The following is a 12,020-nucleotide window of genomic DNA, read 5'->3' on the forward strand; positions in this document are numbered from 1 at the left end:
AGAGCTGGGCTTTACGGAAGAGTGTCCAGAAAAAAAACATTGCTTAAAGAAAAAAATAAGAAAACACGTTTGGTGTTCACCAAAAGGCATGTGGGAGACTCCCTAAACATATGAAAGAAGGTACTCTGATCAGATGAGACTAAAATATAGGTTTTTGGCCATCAAGGAAAACGCAATGTCTGGCGCAAACCCAACACCTCTCATCACCCCAAAAAACACCATCCCCACAGTGAAGCATGGCGGTGGCAGTATCATGCTGTGGGGATGTTTTTCATCGGCAGGGACTGGGAAACTGGTCAGATTTGAAGGAATGATGGATGGCGCTAAATAAAGGGAAATTCTTGAGGGAAACCTGTGTCAGTCTTCCAGAGATTTGAGACTGGGACAGAGGTTCACCTTCCAGCAGGACAATGACCCTAAGCATACTGTTAAAGCAACCCTTGAGTGTTTTAAGGGGAAACATTAGTCAAAGCCCAGACCTCAATCCAATTGAGAATCTATGGTATGACTTAAAGATTGCTGTACACCAGCAGAACCCATCCAACTTGAAGGAGCTGGAGCAGTTTTACCTTGAAGAATGGGCAAAATCCCAGTGGCTAGATGTTCCAAGTTTATAGAGACATACCCCAAGAGACTTGCAACTGTAATTGCTGCAAAAGGTGGATCTACAAATAATTCACTTTGGGAGGGTGAATAGTTATGTACACTCATGTTTTTGTTTGTTTGTGTTATTTCTTGTTTGTTTCACAATAAAAAATATCATGCATCTTCAAGGTGGTAGGCATGTTGTGTAAATCAAATGATACAACCCCCCCCCCCAAAAAAAATAATAATATATATTTTAATTCCCTCTTGTAAGGTAACAAAATAGGAAAAATGCCAAAGGGGGTGAATACTTTCACAAGCCACTGTATTTGGGGAGTTTGTCCCTTTCTTCTCTGAAGATCCTCTCAAGCTCTGTCATGTTGGATGGGAGCGTCGCTGCACAGGTATTTTCAGGTCTCTCCAGAAATATTTGATCTGGTTCAAGTCTGGGCTCTTGCTGGGCCACTCAAGGACATTCAGAGACTTGTCCCGAAGCCCATCCTACGTTGTCTTGGCAGTGTGCTTAAGGTCATTGTCCTTTTGGAAGGTAAACCTTTGCCCCAGTCTGAGGTCCTGAGCACTCTGGAGCAGGTTTTCATAAATGATCTCTCTGTTCTTTGCTCCAGTCATCTTTCCCTCGATCCTGACTAGTCTCCCAGTCCATTTCCAGAATACCAAACTGGTAGCTGAAGGCAAAACATACATTGATTGTTACTCAGTTGATTACTACATAAAGTTAATGAATGGATACATTCATTGGGATTGTGGTTTGAGAAGACAGCCTCTACCAAAGGACTGACATCATGAAAAGACTACAGACAACTCATCAAATGATCAATACAAGGATACCAATGCTTAGATACATTTGAAGGAAATCGTTTTTGTTACCGCCCAGAAGGATATGCCTAGTATTCTATATTCCACTTGTATATAGTAATTACTCTGTTTAATGCTAGTGGTTATCAATTGAGATAGGCCTGTAGTTCATGCACCAGCATTTCTCCAGATCACTCCAGGAAACATTTTACATATGTAAAGTCACTGTTGCAGAAGCATTTGGTAGGAAAATCTATGCAGATGGCCTCATTGTCCATTGATTATTTGCATAAAATAAGGCCATCTGCTGAATATGACTTTTTTTAAACGAATTACATCCGTATTTCCATTCCATTTCCCATCAGTATCTTCAACATCTTAAACAAGACTGCATGCAGACACAGGCTACTTTTTAGAGAACAGGTGGTTGAATGTAGATGTGAATTATGCACAATATAATACTTTTTTATGCATGTGCATTCACTTTAGTTAGAAGTCTCAGGTACTCTGGCTCTGATCTGAGAACAGCTGGGAATGCCATTATTTTGGTTCTCATTCCCTGCTTCATAAGAGTCGCTACACGCCCAGGCTGGTATGTGTGTGCAGAGATTACATTTGAAAACATTCCTAATGTGTTTTATTGCGTTTCCTACTGTCATCCTAGGCCTACCTGATATTGCCGTATCATTATTCTGATTCACAGACTTCCAAGACAATTTGTAAGCTTAATTCAATACCACACTCTGTAGGTTATTGTTTGTTGTGGCACTAAGGTGACGACGACAACTTTACATTTCCTGATTCTCGGGGAGGGAGTCGCAGGGAGGTTGCGAACAGGTAGACACAGGCAGAGAGGAAGAGGCGAAGGGAGAGTATTTACTCCGCTCAAAATCTGTCCGAGTGTGATGAGCCAATTTTTGCATGGAGGTCTATAAGAGAGTGTCGAATTTGGTCAGTCATATTTCATCAAATAGAAGTTTCGTAATGTTTAGGCTTTTACAAATGTATTGACATGAGTGAATGCAAGTGGCATTCTGGCAACTTTGAGAAAAACTACTTAGACTACGCGTGTGAACAACAGGCACAACTATCTGCCCTCTCGTTGCCTAGAATGGTCCCACCTGATCGCGCCTGCCCCTAATAATTGAGGACATGTATTTCCATTATTAGAGCGGTCAGACGGGTATCTTGTCATTTTAACAGATCATCTTTGACACAGGTGAGTCGCCGACAAATGTGATACTGGTATAATTTGGGGAAGTGCAGTTTTGTGTACTTGTGTGTCTTGGCATCATTGCTTTATTGTACTTAACTAAGGTAGGCCTAATTGCTGTCTTTCAGTAATTTCAGTAAATGTTGTTTGGTTTGACCAAGTTGGTTCAAAGCCCAGATGCGCCTTCTTGTCGGGGTGGGGGTTTCCCTATAAAATACCAGTTTTTCCCTGTGGCATCCTGGGAGCCTAATTGTAAATAGTATACTTTCCAGAATGTTTTTAAAACTGATTATCCACATGTAAATATAGGCCTAACATCGTACACGGATATAGGCTATCAAGTGTGTTTTTGATCACGACGAACTATTGCTGATTATCCACATATAAGCCTAACATGGTACACGGATATAGGGCTATCAAGTGTGTTTTTGATCACGACGAACTATTGCTACATATTAAAACACGTTTAAAATATTTTGTTATGGAGATTTACATTTGTACCATGATGGTGCGCCTGACAAATTTAAGCATCATACAGAACGAAGTCGTTTCAACTCAGGCTGCGTAAAATGCAAATTCCGCGGGTATCGAGAATGTCAAGCATAAAAGTTAGATATAGTGGGTGATTGGGCATCTACATTTGACATGCTGTACACGTTCTAGGCTACTTCTGACATTTTTCGTGAACGCTTCCTCTGTGACTGTCGCTCTGGTTTCCTATTTGAAGAGAGAGTAGCCTAAATTCATTGGACACACACAAGCATTGCGTTGCGCACGGACTGTTGTCTCCAGGTATTGACGTGGTCGTCAGGCTCGAGGTAAATGAAATGCCCTCATTTGAATTCCTCTATAATGGGTTATTTCATTGAAAATATAACCATTGATTAAGTCAATTTGCTGAATTTGAGGGTTCACAAAATCAGCAATCAAGTTTTTTATACGAGTATGAAAACCTGAGTGCATGACAGTACAGGCCAAATAAGGTGCAGGTCAAATCATATAACCATATGCGCTGTAAGATGTTGCCGCGTTGCTCAGTCAAATTAGTGTATAGTAATTCATGTATTTCAAGCATGAAACATCCCCTGTGTTTGACGGATAGCCTCACACCTACCCATGTTGGAGGAGATATCAGATCGTGGCGTGGGCGGCACCAGCTGTCTCTTGCGGGTGCTCTCACAACCATATTGACCATCCTATTGATGCACTGCACTGAAATATATTACATCTATTTTGCACGACGTGTTGTGGGAGGGCACATAGAGAGAGAGAGAGAGAGAGAGAGAGAGAGAGAGAGAGAGAGAGAGAGAGAGAGAGAGAGAGAGAGAGAGAGAGAGAGAGAGAGAGAGAGAGAGAGAGAGAGAGCCTCTGTAGTAGGCTAGCCTTCATGGGGAGGCAGGGGCACGTTCTGTGGGAAACCCATCGTTTCCATGCCTCACCACAGCATTGAGCCCACGGGCGCAGTGAAGGCATCGACTATATGGTTTTCAGAGCGTGGAGGATAGAGAGAGGAAAATCTGTTGAGATCACTGGTGTAAATAGTCTGTTCAAATGGAGAGACATGGTGATGATGATGATGATCCGATGCAAGCCATAAACAGTCATGATAAAGTAACTGGTAAGTTAATGCTGTTTGATGAATGGTTAATTTGAAATTATTTTCCAAATGTACAAGCTCCAATACAAAAAGAAGCGCACCACAGGTAGGATATGGTTGCATAAGGTATAGAGCTACATTTGATGGATGGATATGCGGCAGGTTAGCGGTTAGGAGCGTTGGCCAGTAAGGTCGCTGGTTAGAATCCCCAAGCCGACTAGGTGAAAGATCTGTCCATGTGCCTTTGAGCAAGACATTTAACCCTAATTGATCCTGTAAGTCGCTCTTGATAAGTGTCTGCTAAATGACTAAAGTAAATGTCAAATGTAGGAAGGCAGGCAGGCTGTAGCCTAATATTTAATTATATGAAAGCCCACTCGATCTATTTTTTAACATCACTTTTGCATGTTTATATTTTAGGCATTTTTTAGGGGGGTTGGAAACGATTTATTACACATTTGTCATAATGACCATTCACTGTAAGGTTATAGCCTACTGTAATGTAGCTGCTTTGAGAGGTTTGTTTACCTGGCAGTCAATGCTGAGCAGTATTCCCGAGGCAAGTGTTCACTGTGTTCACACCCTCGGCTACAGTAGCTGATAGGGGACGGCGCACAGACAGATATATTTCTGGAAGCACGACTCCATTTAAGCATGCCTTATACTGTCATCCAAACCATTCTAACTTGAATTCATAAAAACAAATATGTTAATAAATATGTTTTTGACAGCTCTTGTTATATACAGTATCTATCTACGACTACTGTTGAATTATTCTACATGTTGATTGGGATGAGGAATGGAATTAGCAAACAAAGAGGTTCTTTCTGATAAGTATGAAGACTGGATCATAGTTGGGAAATCGAATTGGTGTAATTTAATTTTGCTTTAGCTACTCCGTCACATCATATTCCTTCAGCTCTCAATAAGTTCACATAGGTTTGTTTCATGTTGATATAACAAATCAAGCATCTAAATCGTAAAAAAAAGGACTTTACTATTTGGCCATTTTGATCAATACAGCATCTTTATGGATAGATACAGCATATTTCTTTGTATCATTACTGAATATTACTGAATTGTAAATTCCAACATACAATTTTGCAGTGCAAGACAACATCAGGTCACTACTTTTGATTTAATGGAGCTGTCAGTGTAATTATATAATGTAATCCTTCAACCTATTATGGTCCATATCAGGCTCCTGCTAATTTCAGCACACACTCCTTTTTTCTCCTGAAGAGCACCCAAGGGCCCTTATCTGTGAAGGTTATTACAAGGACTTGACTTACAGCATATATGTGTCTTTGACTGTCAGAAGCTGTCCCTGGCATTGCCACGGGTAGGGAAATCCTTGTGAGTCATTGCCCAAGAAAAGGCAGATACTTGGTGGAGCTCCTTTGTATTCCCTCTAAAAGGTTTTCTCAACGTAAAAGGATTCGTAATGTTTCGTGATCAAAGACCAGATGTGTACGTTGTCTAGGTACGCTCAGATATTCAAATATTTATAGAAATATTGTCATACAGGCATGCGGGGTGACAAATGAACAAAAGACCAATCGGTAAAAAGAGGCAACATTAGCCTTTAGGCCATGAGAGATTCATGGACGTGCTTACGCAACCAATGCCTTTACATTAGCTCTTTGGAAGAAAAATAAAACGTTTTTGCTCAACATTCACACAACATGCACATAGATGTTGAGTGTAAATAAACTATGGTCAGATTCTCAGTGATTATAGTCAACTATATGGGTACTTCCTCATCCACGCTGTTAGATTACCCTAGAAATGAACACCCAAAGCATGTTGGTTAATTTATGTGGCTGTCAAGAACCTCATCAGACAATATACTGTACAATGGTAGGATGCTTATTATGCTTCTCAAGCCATTGAGCTGGACAGTACACTCTTTGCACCATTTGACCTGGAAGCACATATCAGAGTAACAAATACTTACAGTATATTGTTCCATACTAATCATATCTTTTTCCTCCCTCACAGGTCAAACTTTCCTCGTACACGACCTCTCTGGTAGTCTTCTCCCTGAGTTGGAAGAGCAAGGCACCATGAGGAGGAATGACTATTATATCCCTGTATCCTGCGAGGAGAAGGCAGCTGACTTTGGGAACACTAAGGATGGTGGCGATAGCAAATATAACAAGTATGACTCCATCGTAAGTGGTCTTCTCTACATTGAGAATTTGTATTTGTATTTATTAGGGATCCCCTTTAGCTTTTGCCAAGGCAGCAGCGGCTCTTCCTGGGGTCCAAACACATGAAGACACCTGCATTGTAATATTGTTGTATGGTGGTATTATACAGTTTGTATTGTAGATATGTAGTGGTGTAATAATGTTAAATGATGTATTGTTTTATCGTTTGTTTTATGTGTATAGAATGCGTGTGCTAGTGTGTGTGTGCGTATGCGTGTGTCTGTACCTGTGTGTGTGTCTCTTCACAGTCTCCGCTGTTCAATAAGTTTTATTTTGATGTGTTTAAAAAAAAATCTGATTCTACTGTTTGCATCAGCTACCTGATGTGCACCTCCCATAGTCTGTTTTTGACTTGGGAATTGTGAAGAGACCTCTGATAGCATGTCTTGTGGGGTATAACACAAAATCATTTTACTTTTTTTCTCTCAAGATCAAAGCATTTAATAAAGTAGTTCAAAGTGTGTAAACAGCTGATGGGCATACACAGAAGTTAATCTTAGTGTGGTAAATATGAAGATCAAAACAAAGATTCCACCCATCTAATCATGGGTGGAATCTTTGTTCTGATCTTCAGTCATCATATTTACCACACTAAGATTCACTTCTGTGTATAATTACTGTATGTTAATAACCTAAAACCATTCAAAATCATAAAAAAAAATATATATATATTTTATTTATTTCACCTTTATTTAACCAGGTAGCCTAGTTGAGAACAACTGCGACCTGGCCAAGATTCGACACATACAACAGCACAGGAATAAACAAAACATACAGTCAATAATACAGTAGAAAAAAAATAAAACAAGTGCAAATAAGGTAAGATTAGGGTTGTTCAGGAGTTAAGGCAAAGTAATTACAATATAGCAATTAAACACTGTAATGGTAGATGTGCAGAAGATGAATGTGCAAGTAGAGATACTGTGGTGCAAATCTCTTCAGCACTGTTCAATTGGCTTTTATAATTTATTTATTTAACTGGGCAAGTCAGTTAAGAACAAATTCTTATTTTCAATGACCGGCCTAGGAACAGTGGGTTAACTGCCTTGTTCAGGGGCAGAACGACAGATTTTTACCTTGTCAGCTCGGGGATTTGATCTTGCAACCTTTCAGATACAAGTCCAACACGCCAACCACTAGGCTACCTGCCGTCCCATTTTGAAAAAATAAATGGTGCAAATAACGAATTATCATAGGAAGTCACCCTCATGTACTGCCCTGTGTTAGCAGTGTAGAAGGTTAAAAAGTCAGAGTTGGTGTTCCTCTCTTGATGAGGACTAATGCCCCATCACTATGGAAACTGTATTGGGTCAAACTTGTGTACCTTCTACTGGCTCAGAGGGTCATTTGGACAGTAATTGCGGTCTTGTTCTATCTAATCACAGACACACTGGAATTATTAAGCAAGCTGATGTACGCACCTAAAGCAGGCAAGAAAGGTCAAGTACGTTGTTTGAAACACAGAGTCAATTAAATCAGTGCGGAATGCGGATGTATTGCTATGTATCAAGTGACTGCTAAAACAGACACTGATGGATGTTTTGTTGTTGTGAGGACCTATTTCCAGAATTAGTTTATGTATTCATTAGGATATAAAAATGATGCAGTATTGTTATTCAGCTATCCTATAGTGACCCTACGGATGTTATGTCCAAACCTCTCCCACAGGACTCTGCTGTTAGTGAATCGGCATGACAGTCAGATGGCTTAGATCTAGTAGCTATACAGCTGTAAAGGTTTATATGCAAATGTGTAAGAAGATATGCATGCCTCCCTAGATTAGAGGGCCTGTGGCTGAGTAACACTATTGATATGCATGCTGGTTTTTCTCACAGCACAGGAGTTAGGAGGTGGGTGGTTGAAGGAAGGGTTATGGTTCTCTCCATTCCTGTATCTGCAACATGCCGTAACCACAACCTTATTTTCCCCTGTGAGGAGTGACCTTTGCTGTGACTTCTTGTTCTGAGGGGGCTGAGGCTTGTCGTCCAGTGGGATGCTTGTATTGAGATGTTTTCCAACAACTAGAGCTCTTTTGTCTCTTGATTATCAAATAGGTTTGTTTTCCATAAGAAATATACTGTTTGTTCTCAACAAAAGCGATGAATTTCAAGCAAATAATTGCAGAGCAAATATTGTGTTTGGGTGTGCCGTACCAGTAGAGAGAACATACAGGTGAGGCCATTCAAACTAGAGTCCATAAAACAATATCTACACGTGTTTAGTTTGTGTTAATGCATGCAATCCATTTTGAATGAGTTATTTTAAGTTAAAAATACCTATATCCCTATTATATATCAATGTGTGTCACTATACCTGACAGTTATTTTGCAGTAACACATCTATATAGCACAAGGGGAAAATATTTGAACTTAATATATAAATGTGTAAACATGACTGTATAGCATTATATTCATGAACCCTTCCCCACAGAGTATTTCAGAGTGAAAGTTGTGGTGTTTGTTTATAACACGCTATATGGCACACATTTAGCTTTTCAGATTTCAGCTGTTATCAGATGCAGTACATTTTATTTGACAAGGTCACGAGTTCAATGTGGACAAATGCAGTCCATTTTTGAAATATGAAATACAATACATGCAAACAAAAGATATATAAAATCTAGTTACCACACCTTAATCGTCTAATTGGACTCGATTCTACGTACGTCCACGGTCTAGGCTAAATGACTCTATCATGGCATTTTGTCTAATGTCATATCTAGGGCGATCCTACTTAGTGGTGTGTTGCTTAGGGCACTATCCTAAGTTGATAACTACATGATAAGTCTACAGCTGGAAGGCACTAGCTTCGGACAGTCTACAGGGATGACCTATGGACCTCTGGGGAGAAACTGGTGATTATTGTAGCTGTAGAATCAAAGGGGCTTTAGGGACTATTTTCAACTTTACCAAGACTGGTATTTTACTCAGACCTTTAATTGATCCGAGTATAAATCTTCGTTAAATGTTCCGTTGTGCATATGCATTTATGCTTGCACAAGCGCACATGCCAAGGGAAAGAACCAAGTATCCTGATAGGCTGCAACCTGTTCAGTAAGAATCGGTGCCAACCTCAAGCCATATGCTAAGGGGGCCTGTAATGGTTTGACTACAAGTCAATGTGTCTTACACCATTGTAGTGGCTGGAATGACTGTTGCTGGGGGATCAGCTACCCTACCAATTTATCCAGAAATGTTATCTTACCGAAACACATGATTAGAGCAAATCCAAGTTGCATTGTAGTTGAGACTACACATGGCAATGAATTATTATTGTTACCATTTGTTTTTGGAGGTGGAAAGACCACTGGACTTTTTTACGACCCGTATGGACACCTCAGTGATATTTCAGATGTATTCCAAGGTTATCCCCGTTGAGGGGTTTGTCCGCTCCTCTCTGTTCTCGTGGGGAAGTTTATAACTTGATTTGTTTTCTGATCAGGCTGCCTTATACAGTGTTGTACGTAGCATCAACTCCCCCACTGGCCTCAACGAGGCTTATCATGGGTCTGGGCCAGTATTCCTCCCCTTTGTATCTCGGGACACCCCCACCAGCGGTTGCTGTTGGTGTCCGAGTGTAACGATGACACTGAGTCGAGAAGCAGGTGCAGAGGAAACGTTTAATAAAACAACAAACATGAAACAAGACAGCGTATCAGTGGCGAGAAAACAGGAAACAATACCGACTGAGGAATGAACATAAGGGAGGGACATATAAAGTGGAGGTAATGAGGAAGGTAATGGATTCCAGGTGTGATTCATGATGATCTGTAGGTGCGCGTAATGAAGGATGCCAGGTGTGCTTATTGATGAATCCTAGGACCAGTGGTTAGTATTCCGGCGACGTAGCACACCAAAGGGGAGGAGCAGGAGTAGATGTGACAGTAACCCCCCTCTGACGCGCAGCTCCTGCCGCAGGACAGGGGCGACCCCGAGGACGAGGAGAGGGTCTGTCCAGCCGGCGAAGGTGGAAATCACGGATGAAGTTGGGATCCAGAATGTCCTCCACCGGAACCCAATGCCACTCCGCTGGGCATGGGGGACAGCATCAGCTAGGGGACCAGGAACCACCGGCCTGAGAAGGGAGACATGAAACGAGGGTAAGATATGATACTGACTGGGCAACTGTAACCTATAGGTCACCTCGTTGACCCTCCGGAGAACCTTGAACGGCCCCACAAACCAGGGGCTCAGTTACTTGCAGGGCAGGCGGAGTGGGAGGTTCCTGGTAGAGAGCCAGACGTGATTCCTAGCGTGGAACACCGGGGTCTCAATGTGGTGGACGGTCTGCCTGTTCCTTTTTACGATGGACAGCACGTGGTCTGCCTGTTCCTTTTGATGATGGAACCACTCATCAACCACAGGAGCTTCGGTCTGGCCCGGGGTCCACGGACGGCTGAAAACCCAGAACACACTGGAAGGGGGTCAACCCAGTGGAGGAGTAAAGCAGCGAGTTCTGCGCGTACACTTCCCATGGATGGAATCGTACCCACTTACTCTGCCGGTACTGGCAGTGACTGAGGCCGGTACTCGGAAGTGAGGCTGAACGTGAGCCCGAGCTTCTCCATGAAGGCACTCCATACTCATGATGTGAATTGGGGGCCACGGTCAGAGACTTTGTCCTCGGGAAGGCCATAATGCCGGAAGACCTGCTGGAAGAGTGCCTCAGCGACCTGGGGAGCAGTTGGGAGACCAGGAAGAGGGATTAAATGACATCACTTAGAAAATCTATCCACTACCACCAGATTGGTGGTGAAACCGTCAGAGGAGGGGAGATCAGTTACAAAGTCAATGGATAAATGAGACCAGGGTTGCTGAGGCACGGGAAGCGGCAGGATCTTCCTTGCTGGTGCATTCTGTGGACTTGGTTTGGGCACATTCAGATCAGAAGTTGACATAACAAGTTACATCCTGCGTCAAGGTGGGCCACCAGTACTTCTCAGTGATGGAGTGGATAGTGCGAGAAATACCTGGATATCTAGCGACGACAGCTGTGTGTGCCCAGGTCAGCAGCCGATCACTTATCCCTGTGGGAACGTAGATGCGCTCAGGAGGACAGTTCAGGGGTGCGGGCTCCCTCTCCTTTAACCTCTTGAAACTCTAGGGGCGCTATATCATTTTTGGATAAAAAGACGTGCCCGTTTTAAGCGCAATATTTTGTCACAAAAAGATGCTCGACTATGCATATAATTGATAGCTTTGGAAAGAAAACACTCTGAGGTTTCCAGAACTGCAAAGATATTCTCTGTGCGTGCCCTAGAACGTGAGCTACAGGCAAAACCAAGATGAAACGGCATCCAGGAAATCAGCAGGATTTTTGAGGCTCCGTTTTCTATTGTCTCCTTATATGGCTGTGAATGCGAGATGAATGAGCCTGCCCTTTCTGTCGTTTCCCCAAGGTGTCTGCAGCATTGTGACGTATTTGTAGGCATATCATTGGAAGATTGACCATAAGAGACCACATTTACCAGGTGTCCGCCCAGTGTCCTGCGCCGAAATTGGTGCGCAAACCTCAGCTGCAAGTATTTTTCCATGGAATTCAGAGAAGAAAGCAGGCTTCCACGAACGATATATTAATGAAGAGATATGTGAAAAAA

General features: G+C 42.1%; 1 protein-coding gene across 3 annotated transcripts in view; it reads left to right on the forward strand.

Moving 5' to 3' along the window:
• Nucleotides 1–2,223: 2,223 nt before the first annotated feature.
• The window catches only part of LOC135505111 (anoctamin-1-like), a 61,052-nt gene continuing 51,255 nt past the window's right edge, over nucleotides 2,224–12,020 (forward strand). The window contains exons 1-2 of one of the 3 annotated variants that reach the window (XM_064924216.1): nucleotides 2,224–2,620; nucleotides 6,213–6,385. In XM_064924216.1, the coding sequence (XP_064780288.1) occupies nucleotides 6,278–6,385 (108 nt within the window). In that variant the 5' untranslated portion in view covers nucleotides 2,224–2,620; nucleotides 6,213–6,277. Of the gene's footprint in view, nucleotides 2,621–3,980; nucleotides 4,233–6,212; nucleotides 6,386–12,020 lie in introns of those variants that run through there. The other 2 variants (XM_064924226.1, XM_064924207.1) reach the window with 2 other exon arrangements.

This window comes from Oncorhynchus masou, chromosome 2, assembly GCF_036934945.1.
Source record: "Oncorhynchus masou masou isolate Uvic2021 chromosome 2, UVic_Omas_1.1, whole genome shotgun sequence".
Lineage (NCBI taxonomy): Eukaryota > Metazoa > Chordata > Actinopteri > Salmoniformes > Salmonidae > Oncorhynchus > Oncorhynchus masou.